This window comes from Centroberyx affinis, unplaced genomic scaffold, assembly GCF_046629955.1.
Source record: "Centroberyx affinis isolate AG114_WGS23_722 - 3 ecotype Tasmania unplaced genomic scaffold, CSIRO-AGI_Caff_v1 ptg001494l_1, whole genome shotgun sequence".
Lineage (NCBI taxonomy): Eukaryota > Metazoa > Chordata > Actinopteri > Beryciformes > Berycidae > Centroberyx > Centroberyx affinis.
This window is the reverse complement of record NW_027279959.1, coordinates 610,785-638,158: the sequence shown is the minus strand read 5'-3', so window position 1 is coordinate 638,158 and position 27,374 is coordinate 610,785. Positions and strand designations below refer to the sequence as shown.

General features: G+C 41.2%; 2 protein-coding genes and 1 long non-coding RNA gene across 4 annotated transcripts; 1 reads left to right on the top strand and 2 right to left on the bottom strand.

Moving 5' to 3' along the window:
* LOC139650445 (uncharacterized) lies at positions 1-1,666 on the bottom strand. Of its 2 annotated transcripts, none has more exons than XR_011695642.1 (4): positions 1,529-1,666; positions 871-949; positions 154-235; positions 1-56 (listed from the first exon to the last, which is right to left on the bottom strand). It is a non-coding gene; the product is annotated as an uncharacterized lncRNA (long non-coding RNA). The 2 variants fall into 2 exon arrangements; XR_011695643.1 differs by having other exon boundaries at positions 154-232.
* A 2,638-nt stretch (positions 1,667-4,304) lies between these two features.
* On the bottom strand, positions 4,305-11,223 carry tlcd1 (TLC domain containing 1). The gene is made up of 4 exons (XM_071527138.1): positions 10,614-11,223; positions 9,408-9,490; positions 7,435-7,517; positions 4,305-6,350 (listed from the first exon to the last, which is right to left on the bottom strand). Exons 1-4 carry the CDS (start codon positions 10,817-10,819, stop codon positions 5,946-5,948), a joined length of 777 nt encoding a protein of 258 aa, XP_071383239.1. The 5' UTR covers positions 10,820-11,223; the 3' UTR covers positions 4,305-5,945.
* A 4,719-nt stretch (positions 11,224-15,942) lies between these two features.
* Positions 15,943-27,021, top strand: nek8 (NIMA-related kinase 8). Its single transcript, XM_071527157.1, has 15 exons — positions 15,943-15,989; positions 16,987-17,192; positions 17,940-18,172; positions 18,288-18,419; positions 18,888-19,096; positions 19,265-19,344; positions 19,436-19,620; positions 20,407-20,554; positions 21,097-21,173; positions 21,819-21,936; positions 22,089-22,239; positions 23,185-23,348; positions 24,222-24,374; positions 24,760-24,918; positions 26,909-27,021. The coding sequence occupies exons 1-15, from the start codon at positions 15,943-15,945 to the stop codon at positions 26,935-26,937; spliced, it is 2,091 nt and encodes a 696-aa protein (XP_071383258.1). The 3' UTR covers positions 26,938-27,021.
* The last annotated feature ends 353 nt before the right edge of the window (positions 27,022-27,374 follow it).

Here is a 27,374-nt window from a genome sequence, read left to right as displayed (position 1 = left end):
TTCACTTTGTTGTTGAACTCATCCTTGGTGTGAAGAGCAGCCTCTTTACTGAAACACTAGAAGAAGAGCAGGACGACGTGAGTGAGGCTGTGCAGCGTTTTACAGCGTTGGTTTACCGTATGCCTCTATAGTGAAGAGTTATTAATGTCTTACCTGGGGGAGCTGGGCAATGATGCGGTCCCTTCGAACAGGAGGGAAAACACTCATGGCTGGAACACGGACTGACATGAGGCTGCTGGGTAAATATTTATCAGAGAGAGAGAGAGAGAGAGAGAGAGAGAGAGAGAGAGAGAGAGAGAGAGAGGGAGGGAAAGAGAGAGAGGGACAGAGAGAGAGGTATCAACAATGTGCCATTAGTAGATAATATACAGACTGCAGTGTGTCAGGCCCAATCAGTAGGTCGAATGCTGCTTTTTCCTGTTGCTGCTGAGGATTAAACTTATAAAATTAAATTTATTTGAAATTTATAATGAATCTATATCCAACATAACATGCTGAGAGAGAGAGAGAGAGAGAGAGAGAGAGAGAGAGAGAGAGAGAGAGAGAGAGAGAGAGAGAGAATTCATTCTAAAACAAATGTATTGCCACATTCCAGCAACAAGACAACCTATACCCAGGTGAAGAAACTATGTCCCAATCATAATATCTAAACAAAACAAACAAAAACCAGATTAATATAATACACGTAACATTTTAGTTGCAGCCACCGCTTCTCATCAACAGCAAACATTACACAATTGAAACAAACTGCGGCACATTTTGCACAGGTTTTACATATGAAATACATATGTCGCCAGCCCCAACATGATACCTACTACCTAACTGTCCCAAGCTTCCTATTTATTCTGCTTTTCCAAGTAACCAGCTTACCCAAAAATGAAAATCAGCAGGCGCACACCTTCCTCCTGTCTGTCACTGTGTACCTACAGGGACTCCTATGTACAAATCCCTAGAGAGAGAGAGAGAGAGAGAGAGAGAGAGAGAGAGAGAGAGAGAGAGAGAGAGAGAGAGAGAGAGAGAGAGAGAGAGAGAGAGAGAGAGCGAGAGAGAGAGAGAGCGAGAGAGAGAGAGAGCGAGAGAGAGAGAGAGAGAGAGAGAGAGAGAGAGACAGGCGGAGGGAGAAGCAAGTCAAACACTATTGTAAGAATCCATGTATTATCTTATGTGTAGCAGCCAGCACGGCCACATGCAGAGACAGACAAGACAACACTGTAACCAGTTGGCCGGAGAGATGATCCAGTCTTTTAATCCTATTGTTCAACAAAGCTCTGAAGAGAGAAGTCTAATTACTAGATAGAGGTTTGGTCCGGGACGGCGATATAAAACTGGAATAATTGAACAACAGAGATTTAGGCTACAAGAGCGCAAATCACGCGAGTTTTCATGTGGATACTCGGTAAAGCATTTGTTAAAAGTTACACGTTAAGACTACAAGAAGTTAAAAATGATAAACCCACACTTTAAAAAGGGTGTTGCGCTAAATTAACAGACTACGAGTCATGTAAGAGTCTGTAAAGATGTTAGATACCTTGGCAAGGGACAGGATAGTCAACTCAGCTCCTCTCCTCTATGTTTCGGCTTTTTCCTCCCACAGATGCGTCTTTTTGCAGTATAAACCCATTCAAGTTGATAAAGTATGAACTTTACAGGCGGCTGAGCTGAAACCTGAAACCCGATCCACGGAAGTTGAGGGGAAATAACGTCGACCGGACCGCTGACTCAGTTCCCAGAGTTTTCCTTGCAGATTTTCTCTCCTTGTTCCCCTGGTGGAGAAAATGAGGAAGCATCTGAAACTGATTGGTAAATGATGGAAAAGACAAAACAATCTTTAGATAGCTTTATATACTGGTTGAATGTGATAAGTAGGAGTAAAACATTTCACACATATTCCAGAATATGTTTAGAGATGTGAATCTTAAAAAAAAAAATCAAAATCTTTAAAAAAAAGTTATCAAAAATGTAATTTTGAAATATAGTTCGAACATTTTGAAATACATCTATTTTTTTCCTGCAAATGTAGCTATCCAAACTGTGTTTTGGACACTCAAAATATATTTCTGGTGGATGTCATCTAAATGTAGCCTACCAATACTTTTTTTGGGGGAAAAAAAAGTTGCTGACTTTGATTCAGGAACTCCAGGGAACAAGTTTGTTTGTCCCCTCTAATTACGTTATTGTAGATAGATATATTTTATTAATGTGTCGCACCACATGGTGCCCGTATGGGCTTACAAGACACCGAGGCATTGAATTCCACCAAACAAACAAGAACCAGAAATAAATAATAATCAAAACATACAAATCAAAGTTATACATTCAAATAAACAGCTTCTCCATTCTCAGTTTCCATGCTTTCACACTACCTGTAATTATTTGGATGGATGGATGGATAGGATGGATAGGAAGATGACAGGAGTTCAGAAGTGGACTGCAGGTGAGAGGGTGTTCAAGGTGGGCTTTGGCTCATCTCCTTCTGTTTGGCAGGTCTGTTTGAGCGGTGTCTCTGCTGTTGCAGCCATGTTGTCAGCAGATTTCATGTTCTTCCTCCGGAATATGCGGGATAGCCAAGAAAAGAAGCCACGCTTCTTCTTCTTCTTTGGTTTTGTCAACAGGCTGTCTTTGGCACTGGAACTCTGAGGTGCTGTAGGTTTGACCAGTTGGACGGGTGAAAGTGTCTTTTCCAGGGTCAGGCCGGACAGATCCTTGGTGTCCTTTACAGTTTCAACCACAAGGCTTGGTGGCGCTTTGACCTCAACCTGGATGGCTGAAGCCTGGGACTCCTGAAGCAGATTGGTTGATCCTTCCTTAAGCAGGTGAATCAGGGTGTATTCAGAAAGAGAGACGGGGAGAACCTCCTCTGAGGTGGAGTTACTGTCAGGTCCAGCAGAGAGGACAGTGACTTTTGTTCCCTCACAACATTCAGGTTGATGCAGGACGGTGACCAAGCTTTCAGCAGCGGCCTCAGTCTGTGCACAACAGTTGACCGTTTCCCTCTTGATGATAACAGGACATTGTTCTTCCTCCTTCTCCAAGTCCTGGAGGAACAGCATCAGTTTAGAATCAGCTTTGATGATTGGCTCCCATTCATCAAGATGATCTTGTGTAGGGGCATGGTATTTTATACCATATTGTATTTTTAATGCGGAAAACATCCATTTAATTGCTAATTCCTATTGCACTTTCACTGTTTTAAGCCACAAGTTAGCTCACTCTAATCTTACTACTACCTACTACTGTTACTACTATATATTACTATTACCTGTTACTGCTACCTACTATCATATCTTAGGAAAATAAAAAAAAGTTATTCATCATCAATTCATCTTTTCAGACCTGTGCATCAACCCATGTAGTTAATGAAAACATGGGTAGCACTTTACAATGGCCTTTTTCCAGTGCATAAACCTTTAAGCTCCGATAACATTTGTTTAGTCCCCCCGTTACTGTACCTGTAATTATTTTTTTAAGTATGCAGTAATTACAAAAACAGTTACACCATAACTACCTTATAAATCTCTCATAATTACAAAATTGTTACCTCTTAATTGCCGGACTTCTTGTTTTGTTACCCTGTAACTACAGCATTGTTATTTTATTAGCACCCCATAATTACATAGTTACACAATTAGCGGGTTGTTCATTATTTTTCCTTCTTTCTTTTTACTTCTACTTTGATTGTTTTTATTACAGGACACTGTCAGGAGGCTCGTTTGTTCTGTTCTTCTATTAAATTTCTATTAAATGTGTGGACCAGAGAGGGCGCCATAAGACTCTTAATTTGCCTGAACTATGCTTGCTATGAAACCCAAAGGTGCAACCACAATCTGTGTGTGTGTGTGTGTGTGTGTGTGTGTGTGAGAGAGAGAGAGAGAGAGAGATTGAGAGAGAACAAAATGAAAAGAACAGGTTTTGAAGCTGATCTTACAGATATAGGCTTTGAATTTACTCTCCTCTTGCTCATTAACTACTCTTGTTCCTGTTACCCTCGAGCAAGGCACTTCACAACCCGCACAACCCAAACTTCAACGCTGGAGCTGCTCAGCTGGTGAAAGTAAAAGACTGTAGTTTCACTGGGAAATCCCAGGTGTGAATGTGAGTAACTGTATGAATGTAAAACAGAGCAAAAAAAGCAGCATAAACACTCAGCAAACCTTCCCTGGATAAATATATATTTTATAATCTAAATAAAATACTATACTATATAATACTTAACCAAAATAAATCACAGTACATTTACAGCCTATACATTGTAAAAAAAATCTTCAAATTCACACATAAACAGCCCATTGATTTTTAATATTTCTTTATTCATGGTGTGTCACTCAACAATCCAAAATACAAGGCTCCTGAAAAACAAAACAAAACTGAACTTCAAACCGCAACTTCAAACTTCAATACAAGATATCTCAAACATTATTGTGTTCATGATCAAATGAATTTCAATTTCTCTCTCAAAAAGAAAAAAAATGTTTGCCCACATCTTACAAGGCCATACATATATCACTGATCTAGTACTTTCTTATTTCGAAAGGCACTGTGGTAAAGGCACAGGTCACCAGACACATTTACGCTCTGTCCATGTCTGTTTAGATTTTCCTGGCCTTTGTTGAAATAGAAATAATATAATAGCTTAAATGAAATGTACTGATTGTTATTTTTTAAATGACACTGTCAGTACCTATGATTTATGGAGCGATTAGATGAAGGTTGGAATGTACGGTCAGCTTTGCACTTGTATTGTCATTTGAAATGTATCAGAAAGGAATGTACAATTCAATTATTTCCAAAATGCTATGTATCCAAAGAAAAAAAAACATATATTCACCTGGAGTTCATCATTTAATATCTTGAAAATATAGGGGATTCATTCTGTAGAAATGAACCAAACAATTAAGGTACCATAGTGTCTTTTAAAAAGCACCATCATTTCAAAAAGTGGATCTCAGTTTGGAACAATTACTCCATATCAAGTCTGACTGTTGCTACAATATCAAATATATTGTTTGATTGTGCTGTTGCCTGCTAGTTATGAAGGGATTCTCATACTCCACTCCCTGTCCTGACCACCTAAGCTATGAGAGAGTTAGATGCCAAGTGGAGCCACATGATCCAGCTCAGCTTCAGTTATGGTTGTGACAAATAAGAACAGATTCCAATGCAAAATGTAATATGAGAACCTCAAGTGTGAAACTGTCCTGCGTTGTGGTGTGTTAGCTGAATGTTCCCCAACACGTGCGTCGTAAGTACCAGTAAAGTCTCAGTCCAGTTTCTCTTCAGCCACAGTGGGCATCATACAGAGAGAGGACATGTCTCCGTCTCTTGCTGCGTTCACTTTAACGTCGGAAGTCGGAAATTCACAGCTGTTAGGTTGTACTTACGACCAGGAGAGAACAATGGATTCAATTTTCCCTATATAAAATACTGCAAAAGCTAATGTTATGCCAATTATATATGTTGTTAGCAAAGAATGTTAGCAACTGTAAATGCAACGTTACATTTCAAATTTTAAGTCAAAGTTTAAGTATTTATCAGGTTTTGATGGATTTAAAGTCATGTGATACTGAAAATCTTAAGTGTATTTTGAGGATTCGATGGATGTCGATGTGACGTCAGATAACTGCATCTTGGGAAAACTCAGCGTTGAGAAATCTTGCCTGAATTTCCTACTTGGAAGTCCGATTTGAAGGGCCGTTCCATTGCATTTTTCCTTGTATGAAGTTGGAATTTCCGACTTTCCGACATCTCTGAAACGCAGCATCTGAACAAGGCTGCACCTTGTTCCATCATCAGTTATGGTGAACCAGGGGGTTTTGATCTTTGGCAGTGTGGCACAGTGCAACAAGGGAACTTGTTGGCACGAGGAATGGTGTCAGTAATGGTTTGAAAGAACATAAGGTAAAAACTCCCAAAGAATATATGTACAGTGGTTCATTGTCCAGTCACAATTAATCAGTGAGAAACTTTTTGGAGTTGTTATTGTGCGTCCCATTCTGGCCCACGTAGCTCTTTTTCCGGGGGAGGAAGTCAGCGCGCAGCAGGCGGTAGAAATAAATCAGGATCATAATATTCATCACCATCATGGTGGTAAGAAAGTAAACGGCGTGGTCCAGCCAGGAGTAATTGCTAAAGATGTACCAGGTGAGGTAGAACTGGGCGCTCAGGCGGAACGCGATGTAGGTGAAGAGGTTGAGCAGCTTGTTGATCTGGTACATCGGAGAAGACTGAGCGCCTGCCAGCTTCAGCATCAGCCTCAGGTGCAGGGTGACACTGTTCACCTCCACAAAGAGAGCTATTACAGCGCCGGCTACATACAGCTGGGTGTAGAGGGCATACAGGAAACACCAGATCACCTGAGGAGGAGATACAGAGAGAGAGAGAGAGAGAGAGAAGAGAGATGAGTGGGTTAACAGAGCTGTCAGACAGGTGATTATGCAGGTGAACAAAGCTTTAAAAATGATATATTGGCGGCATTAATCATTATACTGTAGATCTTGCCATGCATTCTCAAAGATTTACTTCAGTAAATCTCAGAATAAAGACACATTCATATAGATAGAAGATACAAATAGATGATGCAAGTATGTCAGTCGATCTTATGAGTTGCCTACAGCAGACAGTGATTCTCTGCTCAGTGGCACCATGCACTGGAGTCAGTTCAGTTTAGGCTGTACAAACAGTCTGTGTTATTTCCTTAATTAGTCTCTCTCTCTCTCTCTCTCTCTCTCTCTCTCTCTCTCTCTCTCTCTCTCTCACTTTCTGCTTTATTGGTATGACAGGGAAAGGATCTAAGTTGTCAGCAATTATTTAGGATAAAGGATAAAGTCAAATAATGTAAGTAATGTAAGCCATTCACAGATAATGGATACTAGATCAACAATTAAACAGTATTCTACAAATATCAACAACAGCGTATAAGAGCATAGTAGCATATAAAAACAATTAAACAATTCAAGTCTCTATAACAATACAGGACATGGGGAGGGATGGGGGTGGGGCAACATTTCTAAAACAAGACAAAATGTACATATTTTTTTCTCAATATTTACATTTTGTCCTGTTATTTGGTGACATTTAGAAACAAACTTTGAGGCGAGCTTTATAGTATTTTCTTCTTCCCCAGATAAAACCTCTCTTTCTCTCAGTCTCTCTCTCTCTCCTTATCTCTTTTTCTCGCTGTCTTTTACACACACACATACACACACACACACACACACACACACACACACACACACACACACACACACATTTCATTCAAGCCCATGAAGCAGTCTACTAGCGCAGATCACCTTGACAGTAACTTTCCTCCACAGGCTTTATGTAGTTCAAGTGTTAAGTGGCTGAGCTTAACATACTCGCTGTGATAGGTTATCCGAACCAGGAATGCAACCATGATACAACTGAGATGAAAACATGGCCACAGGCAGGCTGTCATACCAGTGCGTGATGGAGCAAGAATTCCCATGATCCTTTTGCATGTCCAGTCAGGATAATGTCACCTGCATCTTGCACAAAGTATCCTGTGAGGAAAGATAAAAAGAAATTAACATACTGGCATGCGTGCTGTAGGGTGACAGTTGATCAGGTCAGACTAGTAGTCAAATTTTATGAGCTTCTTTGGTCACAAGTTATTTGCTTAGTCCAATGCTGATACACAAGACACTATCAAGTGACTATAACGTGTCACTAAAAAGTCTACTGAGTTTCAGATGATACAACAGTGTGAAAAGCAGTCTATAGATATTCAATGTCTGGGTTAATCTTGTTTAGTCTTATTTAATCTTGTTAATGTTAGGTTAAGGTTGGAGTTATGGTTACATTGTCTGTAGAGATGCAACAAACTGACAAATGACATGTCCATTACAAAAAAATATGATGAGGATGTGAAAACTCACATGTGAATTCACACTCACATGTTGGTTCTCATATGTGAATTTTATTTTAGTCACACTGACATCACGTCACACTTTTTACTTCAGAAAATGTTTGTTCCACATGTTGACATTTTTTCTCGTTTTCACCTGCTATTACATATGACAATATTGTTTCACTTGTGAAAACATAACATTCACATTTTCACATGCGAAACGTTGCTTGTTCACATGAAAACTACCGTGTCAAAAGAGTACACGAATCAAGGCTTTGTTGAACATCTGCTTTTTGTCACCTGATAGTTGAGTATCAACATTGGACTATCCAAATAAAGTGTTACCGCTTCTTTTGTTTATGCTACTTACTGAATCACACGACCACTGACAACTCACAGCATGTAGCTGGAGACCTTGAACTGTTGGCATCAACTTTGCTGAGGCATCAATGATGCTTCACTGAGCTCACTCTTCAAAAGCAGAGTATAAGGTTGCAATGAATCTAAACCTTTGCCCTGTCTCACTTGTAACACTTTTAACAAGAGCCATCAGCAGACAGCAGTTATGGCACTGATCTCACCAGCCAGTGAGAGTGGGGTTAAATGCCTCTCCTCATATTATTTTTAGAAGATGCCAACCAAACAGTTCACAATATAACCATGGTTAGCATACTGCGTAGGCCTCATTAAGCTGGAGGTATTCAAGTGACTAAGAGTCCTTTTGTGCCTCTGAATGGCTGGCATGCTGTGAATAGCTAGACAGATAACCAGTCACTATGTTAAACAGCATGACCTCCAGTATCTGGTGTGGTTTGCCTCAGTGGAACTAACAGTTGTTTGTGGTTGTTAGGGTAGATCTCCACAGATTTGTGTCTTCATGGTTACACACAGATGCATGCAAGACTCGGTAACACCTGACACCTACAGCTAGCCCAGGAGCCAGACCAGACCACCGAGTCTTTAGAGGATTAGCTGTGGTGCCCATGGTGATTTGGAAGTGCCGCCCATTCCCCTATTCTGTGGATCAGGTGAGATGGGCGGGTCTGTTGTCTCTGGAAAGCAGTGACTGGAAGGTGGCAGTGTTTCTCTATAGAGATTTTCTGCTCTATTAAAGGATGGATAACAATGTCGTCATCCGCATTTCCCTATTGTGCACGAAACTCTCGGATCAAGGCTTTTTTTTCCCCCATCAGATTGCAGACTGGCCAACATCAACTGTGCAAGCACACTATCAACTCATAAGGCAGATGATTGTACTTCAGTACCTTCAACAAGCTTGGTGTCTTTAATAGCAATGTTCAACAATGCAAGAAGACTTCTGTATGTGCCAAAACAAAATGTTGCATTTACAAATTGTTGACCATTCATCATGAAACATACATTTCCAGAGAGGGGGGGGGGGGCTAGTTCAGCTGTTAGTACATGTATGTTAAATTTTCTTCCACACAAATTCACGTTAGCATCTAAAACATATCATACTACAATGCAGTTGTTTCAGTTGTTTCCCTGGAGTGTCATTCTTTGTCACAGTGCGTTCACTGACCTGATGAGACGCAGACGAGCAGGTAGGACAGAGGGGTGTAGTAAGAGTGGATGTTGCGCAGCGTCTCCGGCCAAACCAACACACTGAAGAGGGACACATGTTATCGATAGAGGAGTCTGTATTCCCCTCACTCAGACATACATGGGCTCACTCCTGGAGAGAAAAGCCTGACTAAGCAGAGACATTAATATCAGGTATTATGGATTTTTAAACCCTTTACCAATAGATGTCTATCCTTGTAGTAGGACTAGTGTCATTCATCTTTTACTAGTTTGTTTTATTACTATTTTTGTATTTTATTCATTTCAATATTGATCTGCTAACTATATCTAGTTTATATACTGTGGTATATCTACTACTTATATTACTAGCATATACTATTGCTATACTATTGATTAATTACACTTTTTATTGTTGTCTGGTAAAAAGGACACGCCTTAATCTGTGTGTCCCCTCCCTGTATAAATATGCCATGAATGAATGAATGTTAATAAATAACCTAGTGCTTTTATGACATGGAAAGAAGCATACTAACTATTTCACATGTTGCCTTGTTACTACATCTTAGTGATTATGGAAGCATGGAAGCAAAACAACCTGTTTTTGAATCAAGTAACTAACCCTAACCCTAACCCTCACCACCAGTTTTCAATCATTGATCATACATGTTATCACATAGTACAGCCTAACATAGTTAAGTAAGTGTGGTAACTAAACTACTAAACTAAAACTAAGGCTACAAAAATATTGTTTCACTGCCAGGTCAAGTTTAACTTTATTTCTCTGTCCTTAAACTTGAAAGATGAGTCAGCAGCGTTGTCTCCGCCCTGTAAAAATTGTTTCTCATGATACTTTCACAACAGTCGTCTAGCCAGCAGGTTTTTCCTGTTAATCTTTCCAGATTCTTGTTTGACTAACAGAGATTGTCGTTTGAAAGTGGGGTTTTACCATAACAACAATAAATCACAAAACAACATTGCAAAGCGATCAACAAGTAAATTCTGAGAAGAGCTTTGTATGGGCCATACAGTGGTATTTCCCCTCCACACTTAAAAAAATGCCATTGTCTCCCCCCATCCCTCGCCCTGCCCGAACACGCTCTTCTTCTCTTGCTGCCACAGACTGTCACTGCTCCACACGCCCCTGCACAACACATCATGTGGATCCACAGTGAATGAACAATGGTGTCCCAGTGTGAAGACTTACCAGGTCAAGGCCCACGTCCCAGTGAGCAGGGAGTGAACCAGGGAGACGGAGAGGTTCCTCCACTTCCAGGCGCGGAAGTCATCCTGCTGCACCACCTTGGGCACGGGCAGGTTTTGCAGCAGCCGGTGGGCCACCCTGAAAAGCAGAGAGCACACCAGAACTGAAAGTCCCGGGTGACTCCGCAGTACAGGAAGCAGGGCCTCCATCCTCTCCTCCCCCCTCTTTTTTCTCTTCTGCGCTCGCCCTTGTTTTCTGTCCCTCTTTCCCTCCTTCTTCTTTTCCCCTGTTTGAGTTTTTCTCTATCCACGTCTCTTCTTCTTGTTTTTTCCACGGCCTGCTGGCGTGCGATGTGTGATGGGAGTGTTCTCCTCCAGGCAGATCCAGGGATGTGTGTGAAGAGAGGTATGCAGGAGAAGGTCTGTTCCCCTGCGGTTTTACAGCTCCTTCCTCTCAACTGCTGTCCAACAGATGCAGCTTTTCCTCACGTTTTCAACTTCCTGAGCCTGAATAGGAAGGCTCGTGGTTGATCCCTGTAACAGCTCATTCCAGTGTGACTGTGTTTGTCTTCCCCCTGCCCCCTTGCTTGCAGTGTTGCTGCTCAGCCTGCCTGACTGTGTGTGTGTGTGTGTGTGTGTGTGAGCAGCAGAGTGAAGGGGGAGTGGTGGAGAGGGAGCGGTGTGGGTGGTGGCCTGCCTTAAGAAATCCACAAAAAAACAAGGAGGGGCAACGACAGTCTCATCTTACTCAAGAAAACAAATCACAAACAGAGCTGCTAAAATCTCATATCAGGGTGAGTAGGGTCAGAGTCAGAGTACAGATATATCAAACAAGTTAGTGTTAATTTCTGGAGTGACGCCCTATTAGTCATGATGAATAGTATGTAGCTGCTGTGTTCAAAACATTCAGACTTTTGCAATGCTGTATTTCTTTGTGAAATATGCTGGTGGTGACAGCAGCAAGTCCTGCTAAACAGAGATCAAAACTAATGTTAAACAGAAACTCTGCCACCGACGCCCTCTTCCTTGGAGAGAAGAAACTGCCAATCCATAACTCTTTCCATAAACACAGCGCAGCTCTCATTCCCCACAGCTGGCCCCTCTGGCCCAGGGGGGAAGGGGGAAAGGGAAGTGAGAAGGGAGTGAAATCATCTTGGCAACAGCTAAGACCCTGCACACATGCACACATTACCACCTGCATGGCCTTCATTGCTAACTATTGCCAAGCACAGTTGTGTGTGTGTGTGTGTGTGTGTGTGTGTGTGAAATGTAAACACACACACAAACTGACTACAGATCAAAAGATGTGGGTGTTCTCATTCAAAAGCAAATGCTTACATGACATTTTCTTACATAAACATTACAAACATTGTGATGCTGATAATGCCTTTGCTATGTTATACTTATTTGGCTTGCCGCAATGTAGTTTCACTCTACTTCAATTACTTTATTAATTTTGTTAATTACGTTTGTAATACTTCTTCACTCACCATGTCTGACTGGGAATGCTCATCATAGTTAAAAACATATATGCTTTTATATTTTGCTGTCATGGCTTGTGAAAGTGAATCCTGGCTTAAATGTTAGACATGAATACATAAAGACATAAATCTGCCCCCTACAGTAGTCTCAGAAATACACACATAAGACACAGCTTACAATATAAAAACACACCACCAGATGACAGCAAAACCTTATGTGAAGAGCAAGCAGCTCTCATCAGATAGAGGTTTTGTTTTTCAGCTCAGTAGCTCACAGTTCCTCATTAAACCACTTGGGGGCACTTAATGCAAACACCTCAAGGAAGGCCCCTCTCTGTGAGACAGTGATTATTGACATGTGCTGGAAAATTCCCTGTGATGGATAAAGTTGCAATGCCTTCTGTAACATGACTCCAAAACAATAACAATCCAGTTATGAAACTCTCTGTTCATTTTAATTTTGTTGTGTGTGTGTTTGTGTGTGTGTGTGTGAGAGAGAGAGAGAGAATGAGAGAGAGAGAGAGGGCGGGAGAGAGAGAGAGAGAGAGAGAGAGAGAGAGAGAGAGAGAGAGACTGTGTGGTATCAATAATGTGCTATTTGAAGTAGTTTAGACCTTTGCTATATAATATACAGATCGCAGTGCACCGTTTCAGGCCCAGTCAATAGACCTAATGCTCCATTTTCCTGTTGCTACTGAGGATGAAACTCATAAGATGAAAGATGAAACTTATAATGAGCATATATCCAATGAGTACAGGGAGCTCTCCGTAACAAAACACCTTACAATTACCGAGGGAAATGTAACTTAATGCCAGGGCTTGTGTTTCCCGGCTGCCTGACCGAGGTTCTTTTGTCATAGTGAGTGAGAGGCTGAGAACCTAAAGATCTCTCATCGGTTTCATCATCGAAACCTACCGGAGCGGTCTGTCCACCTCCAGCACAACATCCACCCCCAAAGCTGTGGGACGGGAAGTGACATGGTTATCAGAACATTTGCAATCTTGAATTCCTAACAGTTAAGATGTTTTCGGCATTTGAGAGGAGGGGCACAGGGCCATAAGAAGGGCTTTATAGTTGCTGTGGCTCTGCATTATAGGAAAGACACTCTATTGTGCCCACAACTAGGTGTCCCAATAGCATGTGATGTGTGTGACACAGGAATCTTTGTGCCTGGCTCAACACTCGGGAACCGTATTGATCACAGGGTGATTTTCCCTTTTCCCCTGAGGGCTGTTGAGAAAAGGCTACTGTGGAGACTTTGGACAGGCAATAGAGGGAAAATCTAGGGGTTAATTGATTTCCAGCCAGTGCATTGTAAATAGCTGAACAGAAATAGGTCTGTCTTTGTCGGGGGAAGGGGAAGGGGAAGATTTAATTTCATTCCCTGGCAGTAACAAGGCAGTATTGCTTTGTGGATAGACAGATAGACAGATAGATAGATAGATAGATAGATAGATAGATAGATAGATAGATAGATAGATAGATAGAAATTGGTAAAAAGAAGCAGTCTAGCAGTCTGTCAGAAATCAACAGAAACTCACCTCACATTCACACAATAGCTGTATGCTCACACCAGTGACACCACCGACAGAAACAGGTTTCTGCATGTTGCTAAACTTAAACACACTGTATGTGCCATGTATTGTCTTTGTCAACAGGCTCACACCTATAAGGGTGTAAGGGTGAAAGTAGCTAATTACACTTACTCCAGTTACTGCAATCGTTACTGTAAGCAACAGAAACTGAAAAGTCAGTCAGCAAAGAAGAGAAGAGTAATCTGGCTTTGCTTGTGCACTTTTTTTGTAATTTCCAAATTTTCCAATTAAAAGAGCTTAGTTTGAACTATTTTTGGAGTTGCATGATAACACATCACATCTAACATCGTTCTCTTTGCTAAAGCGTAACTCTGTAACTTTCACTCTGAAAAATTAGCTACTTTTGACTTTTACTTAAGTAGATGTTTACACCAGTAGCCTACTTTTACCTCTACTTATGTAAAATATCACCAGAGTAACAATACTTCTACTTGTACTTATACTATTCTTTCCACCACTGCTCACACCACCATACAACAAAGAGACTGTATCAACAACGCTGCAGATAAACTACACTCTGTCACTGACCCAACCTCATTGTGAAGAAGGTATTTACTAATCAGATTTATCTTATTTTCTGACAATCAGGTGGAAAGACGAGAGATAGAGAGAGAGGTGAAAACAACATTGTGACAGGAGCTGTCCACCCACAGCTTCCTTTTAGATGTGAAATGTCTTTATTGCCAATAGTGCTGCTTGGGCACTTCTCGCTGACAGGTGCATACCGAGGGTTTATCAACAGTTTCACTATGCGACCTGCATTCCTGGACACTGACTGTTGCATCCACAGACAGATCGAAAAGACAACTGAACGGAGGCCAAATATGTCACCAAGCTGGTCTGAGGAGTGCGACATATAGCACACACGTGAGTTTGATTAAGGTCCTCCTCTTTTGAGACAGTATACCCCTGAGAAAAAAGCATACCATCTCTCTGCCTGTATCACTATCTTATATTCCTCCCCACCTATCTTCATCGAGATACTGCAAATTGTAGAGAAAGGGTATTAGTTCAATTACATGGCGTTAACTGTTTGTGGTGATATATCATTATTTCAGATTGAGGATAATAGTGTAGCTGCTTCAGCACAACACAGACCGGGCTTTGTCAGAGCACAAAGCATTTATTATCCCCATCGTGGCAGAGAGGGGAAACAGTACTCACGCAGTCCCCTTCCTGCTTATCTCAGACCAGAGGAAGGCGCTTCATAATCGCCAGGCGTCTAGACACAAGTCTACCTGCTGTCCCATCTCTCTCTCTCTCTGTCTCGCTCTATCTCTGTTTTTCCAATTCATTTTCAATTAATCTGTTTTATTGGCATGAATGCTAGACAGTACAGCATTGTACAGTTGAATAAAAATAATTAAAATAAGTACTTCTCTCTCTCTCTCTCTCTCAATTCATTTTAGTTCAAGTTGGCTGTATGACCAGAGAAAGTTAGATGTTGTCACAGCATTCAGTGTTAACTCATAGAGTAAATACAGTGTTTTTAGTAGCATTGTATTGATACAACCGTAAGCCAAACAATCCTATTATCATTGTAATATTTCAGTATATATGCAGAGTACAAACGTACAGTTAGTTACAAGCATGAAATTATGTAGCCTATTCAATAGTGCAAACACTCAACATAGCAGTGAATATACTGTAGCATGCCACAGTGTAATATCTCTGCCAATTCAAACCATCTCTCTAACCATCTGGCGAGCAGATACAACTTTAGCAGCAAGCGTAGCAGATTTATCCTCCTCTAGGGTAGTTTTTGTTCATGAGAGAGGGCAGAGACAGCTGGTATCACAATTTAAAAATTATTGAAATCATTTTTTTCTTGTTATTTTTGGACATTCAAACAAGAAACACAACTCTGTTTCTGTCTTGTTTAGATCACACTACCTCTGATCTTGTGGCAATCAGGATTTGTGATGCCTCCCTCTTTCTATCTGAAGATATAATCATTTTACATTTAGTGAGTAGACGTAGACCTTTATGATATTCGTTTTATTTTTCCAACTTTCAGTGCATCTCTCTCTTCTATGACTGAAAGCTATATTATTAACTGAATCTGAAAATCAACCTTGTGCGTGGATAGTAACACTAGTAAAAGTCTGCGACACATGCTATCTTCTCCCTCTTTGCTTACACATTGCCTTGCGTTCGGGCAAGATCGTTTTGCAGCCCACTCTTTTGTCCCTAGTTGCTTCCCGTAGGAGGAGGGAAGGGTTGCCTGGAGACGACGGAAACGTTTGGGGCGCATCGATGGAGAAGTATGAGAAAATCAAAGTTGTTGGAAGAGGAGCCTTTGGGTAAACCCAGAGTTATTTACTTCGTAGTTGTTTTGTGATCTGCACATTATTCATCACAGTGTACTTACGAAATGCTGTGCTGCCAAGATGAAGTTAGAAAGTAAAAAGCTCGCAAGGCTCTTCTTTCCAAAATGTAGCCAAAGTTGGATGCACCGCCCCTCAAACGTAAGCTAGCTTAAAAAAGTGACTGCGTCGAACAAACTTTATTTATAAGAAGCACATAATGTTATTCTAGTTTCACTGCCAAAGCTACTAACCAGGGTCCTCATAATGAAACAGCCATTGCAGGTTTTTTGAGATATGAGAGCCATTCTCTTCAATACATTGTTTAAATAGAATTTTTTTTAAAATAGACATTGGACTGTTATTGCTAATTATTGCGGGATGTACAGGTACTGGATTTACAGAGAGGGAAGGGGGTTGATGCGTTGGTTTTGAGTATTGTTTTGATATTGTCCAAAGGTATATTCCGCTAAAAAAAGTCTTTATTTTATCGAAGCCAGTGCTCATTCACCTGCACTGTCATACTTTGTTTACAACTTTTTCATGGTCTACTATCGATTCCATTTCAAAGATGGTAATTATAAGGGAGACAAGGCTAATCTTATTTTATCTTATTGAGAAATAATAAGATGCTAGATAATCTGTAGAAATATCATATCAGTGGTTACATAGAGCATACAATGGGACTTAACGTTACACTTAATGTATTATAGAGCTTTTAGTCCTCTGCCCATATACTTATCTTATATTTCAAACTATATAAAGTTTTATTTATTTATTTATTTCATTACTTCACCTCACCTTTCTAGTTGTTCAAGTTGATTTTTTTCCTCAAATCATACTAAATACTTGTCAACTAATACCAAAACCAGTACAAATCCTCACTAAGCTTGACTCACTAAATATAAACTACTACAAAGGGGTTCTGCTATACCGCTTACGCAAGAAAATACACTTGGTCTAGTTTTTTCTTCATGTTCTCACCCTCTGATAGGATTGTTCACCTGTGCCGGCGGCGGAGCGACGGGGCCTTTGTCATCCTGAAGGAGATCCCGGTGGAGCAGATGTCACGTGACGAGCGCCTGGCAGCTCAGAACGAGTGTCAGGTCCTCAAACTGCTCAACCACCCCAATATCATCGAATACTATGAGAACTTCCTGGAAGACAAGGCCCTCATGATAGCCATGGAGTACGCACCAGGTAAGCTTACTGTAATATCTCATTACATTGCCCCCTTTTGTTCGTCATGTAATGGTTAATGCAGTGCACAGCTATCACTTTTCCCAGGGTTTTGTGCTACAGGGCTGCATACCTTTTTTTGTTGTTATTGTGTCAAGCCCAGATCGCTCTAATGCGACACCTTATGTGTCCCTGTGGTGATGTTTGAGGGAAGGTGTGATTAGCAGTGTGCAAATTACACCAAGTCATTCAGGGGTGCTCTTTTTGCTATAAGAAGACTCAAAAATGCCAAAAACTGTAATGCCAATACATGCTCAAGTTCGATAAACGGAAGTCTTACAGTTGCCGAGATAGATGCGTAAACAACGGATACAGAAAGACAGCAAACTTAAACCATGCGACGTGCACACACATGTCAAAACAGACACAGCAAGAGTTTAGAAAAATTGTGTAACCTATCGGAGGGGTGGTGGGGGCGGGCTTGGCTTATACAATATGAAGTTAGTTTCTTTTATCTTGATTATTTTACCTAAATATTGAAAATAATTTTCTGTGTTTCCTTTGTTTCATTTAAGAGACCCCCCTAAAGATCAATTTTTGCTTCTTTAGGGGGGCTCAAAGGTCATTCAGGGGTGCTCAGGCCCTCAGGCCCTCCCATAATTCACACCCTGGTGATTAGGCAACTGGCTGCACCGTGAAAAAGCAGCTTCTATGTTATACTGCAAGGGGATGAACCTCATCGTTTTTTCTCTTGGTTGCTTCATGCAGGTGGGACCTTGGCTGATTACATACAGAAGCGCTGTAACTCCCTGCTGGACGAGGACACCATCCTTCACTTCTTTGTACAGATCTTGCTGGCCCTTTACCATGTGCACAACAAACTCATCTTACACAGGGACCTCAAGACACAGAATATTCTTCTTGACAAGCACCAGATGATAGTCAAAATTGGTGACTTTGGCATCTCCAAAATCCTCGTCAGCAAGAGCAAAGCTTACACAGTGAGCTGACTTGCCTCTTCATTTCACTCAGGCCACATCCTGATATCGTGAAGCTTAACAATACTCCATGGACAGTGCTAGCACAAATGAATGCCTCCTTGCTCTCTCTCCACAGGTGGTTGGGACCCCATGCTATATCTCCCCAGAGCTGTGTGAAGGAAAGCCTTACAACCAGAAGAGTGACATCTGGGCTCTGGGCTGTGTGCTCTATGAGCTCGCGAGCCTCAAGAGAGCCTTTGAGGCTGCTGTACGAAACACATTTTCTTTGCTAATACTCTCAAATGATCATTCGCATTTCACTGATGGTCCCTCGCTGATCTGGAAATAGTGATTCAGTTCATCCTCCTTTCATGTTAGCCTTTGAAGTGTTATCGTTTTAACTCAATGCATAATAGATTAAAGATTGCTGTGAGGATTTTTACCAAAGGGTACGCAGTCAAATGAACCATCCTAACAACCATCAGTGCTATGTTGTAAACCCCATGGGAGCTGAATTCTTAAGATTTCTCAGAATATTGAATTTGAAGATCCCAAATTGTCCCAATAAACCATGTTAAAGTATGAAGCAAATTGCTGGGGCTGTTGATTTTAATACAGATATTCAAGTCTTTTTGCTAGCACTCAAATGTTCCTTCACTACTGATTACTAAAGACAGAGAAATGCATGTACTTAGAATTGCTAATAATTTTGCTCCCTTTCCTCTTTATCTTTCAGAATTTACCCGCCCTAGTTCTGAAGATTATGAGCGGTACCTTTGCTCCGATTTCAGACCGATACAGCCCAGAGCTCCGACAGCTCATCCTCAACATGCTCAACCTGGACCCGTCCAAACGGCCTCAACTCAATGAAATAATGGCTCTTCCTATTTGCATCAGGCCCCTGCTTAATCTCTACACAGATATAGGCAATGTCAAAATGCGCAGGTAGTGCCTCAAAGCATGGACTAGTGTCAAACAACTATGGATAACGACGTATTAAAAGATATGGACATTGATTTTGAGATTTTCTGTATTATGTGCAATAAGTTATTTCTTTATCTACATCCCATAATAAATCACTGACATTGACCATTTACCACTGTGTTTTTCCAGAATTGAGAAACCATTGTCCACTGTACCATCTGGTCCTCATGGTAGACCAGGAGGGAGAGTACCTGGCAACAGATCCAGAGGTCATTATTTGATAAAAGAACCAGCTGTACCAGGTTGACTGTAATTTACCATATCACAATAAATACATTTTTTTGTCCTGTGCTGAACCAGATGGATCGATAGGTTTGGGAACAGGAAAGCTGCACACCCTCCCCCTGTCCTCTGTCTATACATGGGGCAGTGGCATCTCCATGCCTCTCCGTCTGCCCATGCTCAACACCGAGGTGCTGCAGGTTTCCCTGGGCCGCACTCAGAAGATGGGGGTTACCAAGTCAGGCCGTCTTATTACGTGGGAGGTTGGTGTGCTCCTGTACTTGTTTTTCTGCGGAAGCCCTTAAGAGTTTGATGATGTTGTGAGTGACTTACTTGCATCGCTGCTTATAATATATAATATATGCTTATAATATCTCATAATTTCCTTGAGTATTGCATTTTAAAGGAAAAGTCCACCCTAAAACACTGTTAAAAACAGCTATTAGCCATGTACCTTGCATTTCTGGGCCCATTTTGTTGTTTCGTGGTGTATTTTTCTTATGTCCTTGGAAAGCTGGTCAAACGTAGATGATGTGACATCACATCAAGATATTTCCAGTGCAGCTACAATGGAGTTTTATAGCACAACATTCAGCCATCTAAAACATCAACAGTAAACGTCAGGTTATTGTGTCAGCCCCAATATTAAAGATTGAAAGCAGATTTGATAGAAAGCAACAATTTCAGGCCGGTTCTCTGGGGGTTGTCGAAAGTCATTCTGGGAAATGTAGGAAATCACTTACCGAAGTAGAAGTAGATGAGGCAGGTTGAGGGAAAGGGGAAAAAAGTAAATATAGTTCATGACAAAATAACTCCTGAAATGCACTTAACATCACAAATTGATGATATTTAACAGTGTTAAGAGTATCCAAGGGTCATTTATTTTATTCCTTTAACAGTTGCAGTTAGTTTTATCAACACGTTTCCCAGAGAGAGTGTTGCATTCTTACTTTGTTAGCATCATAAAGACTAATTATCTCTCCTCTCACCACCGCCTAATCATTTCCTTCATAATCCTTCCTTTCCTTCATAATCATTTACTGTCACAGGCTCCATCAGTAGGATCGGGTGAGCCCTGTCTGCCTGGTGTGGTGGAGCAGATGCAGCCTCAGTTCATTTCACGCTTCCTAGAGGGCCAGTCCGGAGTTACGATCAAGTCTGTGTCCTGTGGAGATCTCTTTACCACCTGCATGACAGGTTGGTGGGCCATCTCTCTTTGGATAGCCATCGGAGAGGCGGCATCCTTGTCCAGTCAGCCTAGCAGGGAGTTCCACTATAGGAAATCAATGTTTATTCTCTGCTTTTCTGCCCTCACACACTGCGGCGCATCGCTATCATAAAACACTGAGACAGCATGCGAATTGAACCTGCAATATGAAAGTGTGGATGCAATCACCTCTTTTACTGGAGTTTTGATCAGATACCATGAATCAGTATCCACTTGTAAAGTAATCCTCTCCTCTGTGCTTGCCTGCCTGGCACTATGGAAGTTTTCTTGAGCTCAAACTGTGGTACACCGTTAGTCAAAGTCGGGAGGCTGTCATCAGTCCAGGCAACACGGGATTAAAGAACCTTTCTCTCAGCTCAGTTGCTTCTCTTTCATCACTTGTCACTGTGGTGAAGCAGATTAGTGTTCCCAAGTTAGGGATTATAAGCATTCTGTTGGTCCACATAAGGATACACCTACACTCATCAACTAATAGTCCCTCTAATCCCTTCTTTTTATTTTCAATTTGCAGACAGAGGCATTATCATGACGTTTGGAAGTGGAAGCAATGGCTGTCTGGGACATGGTAATTTCAACGACGTAACACAGGTAAATGTTTACCATTTAAAGGAAATGTTAGAATGTTGTAGAAATATTATGTATTAGAATTCCTGTTCATTTCTGTGATTTCTCCGCTATATAAGATCTAGACCATTGTTCACTGCTTATAATGCTTTGTGATTTATCGTATGTGATTCAAAGTCATACTAAAAGGTTACAAAAGCACGCACATCCAAACGCGATGAATACTAGGTGCTGGACAGAAGTAGCCTACATGCGCAAGCCGTGCGCCCGAAACGTCACATGGTGGTATACCAATAAATGTTCATGGGAGCATTATCTAGTGTGCGGAATCTATCTTTCCGTTTTTCAAAGTCATACTACCTTCTGGATCCCATTCAATTTAAAAGTCCACCAAACCTACTGCTGGCAGACAGCCTTGTTAATACAAAACAATATACATTCATGTGAATTAAATACACTTTTACCTAAATCAAAACAACAAAACCAAGAAATGGGAAATGACTTACAGATATTGTAAAATAGAGGTTCATTAAAGAAAATGACCCATTTTTAGATAAATTTAGATACATTTTAGATAAATTATTATCTATTTTTAGCATTACAGTGATAAATATGTTGTTGTGGATGATCATGAAAGCTTGATATCCCTCTCTATGTTTTTGCACCTAGCCCAAGATAGTGGAGGCGCTGCTCGGCTATGAGTTGGTTCAGGTGTCCTGTGGCGCCTCTCATGTACTTGCTGTGACCAATGAAAGGGAAGTATTTTCCTGGGGAAGAGGAGACAATGGTAAATGAGCTAGTTATCTTCTATCTCAATCTACCTCGGTATTCTGTTTTTGGCGTTAGTTTTTATGTCTCTATGACAGCAGCGCCTGGAAGATATCCTGCCATACAACTTGATCGTCAGGTCTCTGTCCTTTCTGTTCCTCTGTCTGGCAGGTCGCCTTGGGCTGGGCACCCAGGACTCCCACAACTCTCCTCAGCAGGTGTGTGTACCTGTGGACTTTGAGGCCCAGAGGGTGCTGTGTGGAGTTGACTGCTCTATGATTATCAGCACCCAGTGTAACATTCTGGCATGTGGAAGCAACAGGTACATATCCTAGATTTTTCCATCTAAAACCACGCTCAATAATGTTGGTGAAATTGTCGCTGGCTGACGTGAGGAAATGATTACCAGTGAAACATTCAATCAGATGGCGTCGACACTGTCTGTGTTCCAAAAAAGATACATTTTGTGATAGTGATCTTCTATTCAAATCACATTATGGTGAAACATACATCATAGTCCTGACCTTTCATTGACATGGGTGGAGGCAGATTAAAGGAGATGCGCCGGCTTCACTCTCCAGGTGCCCCCATCCTGTGAGACGGCATTCTCTTAAAATGACACAAGCACTTTTTCCCTCATTGTTAATTGTTCAGTCAGAAAGGCCCTGGACAGGATGTAGAGTTGTGTAGGAGTAGCACAAGTAAACACAACAGGGTTCATTGGAGCTCTGAGTGGAGTGGAGCAGCATTGCTCAGATACCTGTGGTTTAGCTACTTCCTGCTAACTCATGACAGTCACCCACGTGTATTGAGAAAAAGGTTGCAGCTCAGAGTTTTAATATTATGATAGATTTAAGAAAATCTGCTAGTATAAATTGTTCCTCAATATACATAATAATAATAATAATAATAACTTTTCAAAGTTACAGAGTGCTTCACAATCAAAAGAAATAACAGACTGAACAAATGACATAGATCAATAAAACAGAAGGAGTGAGTTAGAGCAGTGATAAAAAATATTTAAAAAAAACTAAGAAAAGAAAATAATAAATAGTTCCAGCCGCAACGATACAGCAAATGTAGTAAAATAACAGACAAGGCAACAAGAATAAAAAATAAAAGCCAAAGATTATAAAAAAGCCTTACGATTAAGTTTAATTCTAAGGAGTGATTTAAAAGAATGGAATAAATGCTGTTATTCTCTTTCAACAAAAACAGTCTCTAGTACCTTGAGTACCTTGATTTTGTTGTTATTTGTTGTCGTCAGGTTCAACAAGCTTGGGCTGGATAAAATAACTGCTGGAGAGGAGCCAAATCCCTCACATCAGGTGGAAGAGGTCCATTCTTTTACCCCGGTCCAGTCGGCCCCGCTGAACATGGAGAAGATTGTTTACATTGACATTGGAACGGCCCATTCTGTCGCTGTTACAGGTGAGATATTCCACTTACTTAAAGGATGAACATAGCACCTTTCAAAACACCCACACCATGCTGCATGAGTGCATCCTCATTAAATCCCGCACTAAACACTTATTTTCTCTAAGCTTGTTTGTCTGCCATATTGCCTTTCTTTCATTAAAGGAGCATTGAACAAAGTGTAGCATTTTAACATCAATAAATGACTACATTAATTTTGAGACATAAACAAACCATAAACAAACAAGATCATCAACAAGAACACTGGCAGCTGCTACCTTGCATTTTACATTGTGTACCACTGGGGTGGATTTCACAGAAAATCGGCTGGATTGCTTTACGGTACAAAGGGAGACTTAACACCACAAAACAGAATGAGGCCGTTGTTCAGCCTCTTTTGGAGCTAAAACTTTTATAGTTTCTTGCAGTGGCAGATTGCGCAATGAGTGAAAGACCAATGAAAAAATCACTTCCAACATGTTTATTCTCTTCAGTAAAGCTAAAGAGAAAACAAACACCTGTGCAGGGAGCGGAAAGGGGGAAAAGTAGCAACATCATCTTTGGGACTGGAAGCAACAGGAAATGTGGTCTTAATTTTGAGAAACACTACCACTAACAATACCACTGGCATGAGATTGGGGCTACCAGTCATCTCAACCATGGTCTCATTTGTTTGCTGTAATTATAGTAATTATGCTGGAGTGGTTCCCTAACAGCTACCAGAAATTTGGAGCCACACTGGACATAGTCACAGACAAGAGTCTCACAATTAATTTGACAATGATATCTTGATGTTTAAAAATGCAACACGCGGCACCTTGTAAAGTGAAGCTTGTTAAATGCTCACAGATTTTCTTGATTTGTGTCACCCATGTTGTGCCTGTCCAGAGAGGGGTCAGTGTTTCACCTTTGGCAGCAACCAGCACGGGCAGATGGGCTGCAGCTCCCGTCGGAGCAGCCGTGTCCCGTACCTGGTGCCCGGCCTGCAGAGCATCGCCATGGCTGCCTGTGGAGATGCCTTCTCCTTAGCTATTGGATCTGGTGAGTAGTAGGGGGCAATTAGATCATTTTTTTTAGATAATCTTTTAACCTCATGGGTAAACACATAGGTGATAGATAGATGTGTGTGTGTGTGTGTGTTTGTGTGTGTATGTGTGTGTTTCTGTCATATAGCTGAGAGTAAAGCAGTAAAATGTCAGATTGTGTCAATGATTGCCTCCCATGGGGAGAAAGCAGGCAGTGCCAGCCGTGCCTGCAGGTGTTCTTTGTTAAGGGAAGGCTTTGTTCGGCTTTGGCCTCCTAGAGATAGAGCTATTATCCTGGAGAGAGAGCTGTCAGTTAAAGATTTGTGTGGATTAATGAATCCTGGGGGTGCGATGTGAATTTGAAGAAGCGGTGACCAGCGCCTTCCTCTCTCTTGCCACAGAAGGGGAGGTGTATACCTGGGGAAAGGGGGCCCGTGGCCGCCTCGGAAGAAAAGAGGAGGATTCTGGGATACCGAAGGCAGTGCAGCTCGATGAGAGTCACCCGTTCACAGTGACATCAGTGGCTTGTTGTCATGGCAACACTCTGCTGGCGGTGAAACGTAATATTTCACTTATTACCTTTTGTTAACAAACACTGTGAAATGTTAGGATGTGGTGAAATCTAACGGCATTCACTAATCCCCAGATGAAAGAAAGGCTAAACTTGAGACAAGCTTGCCTCCATGATGTCGACAGAGATGCACGTTTTTCCTTGTAGAATTGGGGACCTGAAAGGGCTCATTTGTAAGTTTGAAAGCTAACCCCCACAATGAAGATATTACTAAAGCCTTGTTTCACACAGTCTATTGAAAAGCAGCCATGCCCCATCTTTACCTCTTTGTACTCCCATAGCCTGAGGGTTTCTAGTCACAGCACCTATTTAACTTGAGGCAATCTGCTGTTCCTTACTCTTTACAAGCAATAACACTAAAAAACTGTGGCTCCCATCTGGTTTCCCTCTTTGGATATTCGTTTTTTGGGGGCGCACTCACACTGACATTAACAAACCAGTTCCTCTCAGTCATCTTCTTTACTTGGTGAGAGCGTTTCTATCAGAGTGCCCAAGTAACCCAATTTTGATATCATCTTACTCTGTGCATTGCTGATATTGATTTCAGTCTGTTTGTATTCTGCGCACAGATCCGAATGCCGTGGGCATAGATCCCTAACTGAGAATAACAGAAGACATTTAGGCAGCAATAATTTTTACCTCTCCCTCCCAACAGCCGCAGTGCAAAAGCCAGAGATTCTGGATGGAACAAAAAAACAATGAAAGTGGGATTAAATCGTACCGCTACACTCCAAATTGAAAATAGATGCAGATTTAGAAAAGATTAAATTGCATCACAATCTAATAAGTAACAGAGATGTAGGTAATCCTTAATAGAGACTACAGGGCTGCTGTTCCAATGTTCCCATGACCCGCACCATGTGACCATGGGCTTGAAAACCAGCATGACTGCCACTGTGGCCGCACTCATAGAGGTCATTAGCATACATCATAAATGCCTCCATTACAGGTTTAGGTTAATATCAATACTAGGGATTTTCGGACCTACAGTATAATGCAGACAAAAAACTGACAAGCACAATATACCTTATTGAAATAGTCCAGATGATAGCTGATTGTATTGTCTTTATGTATATGTGTAGGATTACAGGATCAAGATATACTGTATAGCTACACTTAAACCCGCAAAACACTTTGGCTTTGACTTACAGAAGTGATTATATACAGTAACAGGAGCGGACAGGGAGTAAGAGCAGTGTCGTTGTATGGTTGTACAATAATAAAACATGTGAAAGCAAGAGATGCAGTTCTCTGCTGACCATAACCAGGGGTTTTTACTGTGGGGTAAGAAAAAACTCACAATAGAAATCTAGCAAAAAGGAAATTAAAAAGCTTGGTTCCCTTTGGAGCTTCCACCTTTTTGCTTGTTTCGTGCGTCTCTCTGTGCTGGGCTGCTATCCAGCTTACTGGTCAACCAACAAAATCATAGTTAGGTGTTTGGTCTTTCTCCTGCTGCAGCCTTTTGTCTCTGGTGAGTGTCAGGTGTCTCCTCTCAGCCCCTTACAACACCAATTATGTTTTTCTGTTTTCATTTGTGTAGGTTTATGAAGGCAGATACAAGTATTTTAGGCAGCTGCCAATAGCCAATATTTTGTCTTGATATTCAAAATCTTTAAATTTGACCATTTTCATGCCAAAAATATACAAGTATTCAGTGTTTCATCCAGAGTTGTCTTCTTGGCAGGGTATTATACATTAGGCCTAAAAAATATATAACTGAACACTTAAATGAATAGATAAAATGTGCAATAACATTTCTTTGCAGGTTTTTCAGACTGTTTTTCATGTAGGTGTAGTCAGGGAGGAACCTCCTTCATATGGGCAATGGATGACATGATTGGCCGATATCTGCTTTTTAAGATCAATATAGGCCAGATTTATTTTTTTGGCAAACTGATTTATCCCTCAACCATAATTTGTACAGCTAGAGAAGAAGTGCTGATGCTTTGCTCTCCTCCTCCCCCCCCCTTCTTTTTCAGCTTTGCTCGAGGAACCCGTCCCGAGATGATTTCCTCTTGAAAAGCGATCCACACCCACTCAGCGGTTGTCGGTGGCGTAAGGTGAAGGACAGCTTCCTCTGAATAACTCCTCCCAGAGGCCCAGCCGCGCCGCAGCTGAAAGATTCCCTTTCAGACTGCAGCTGCGGCCGCAGCATTTCACTTGTTCTGCCTCTCTGTGTAGTCAGTTTTCTAGGAATGTAACCTGGATTTCTTTCATTCAAATAATAGTGCCATAATATGATGGATAAAGTATAAAAAGGTCAGACATTTCACTGTCAAAGCCAGCGTATTTCACAAGCAGGTTAGCTAGTGGAATGTTCTAGTAATATTACTGCAACTGGATTGCAGGAAGTCATTTGGGAGCTTTCATGTGGTGAGCTTTTGTCCTCTCTCACAAACAGGGTTAGCATGATAAAACACATAATGCCAGCAGAAAGTCAAACTG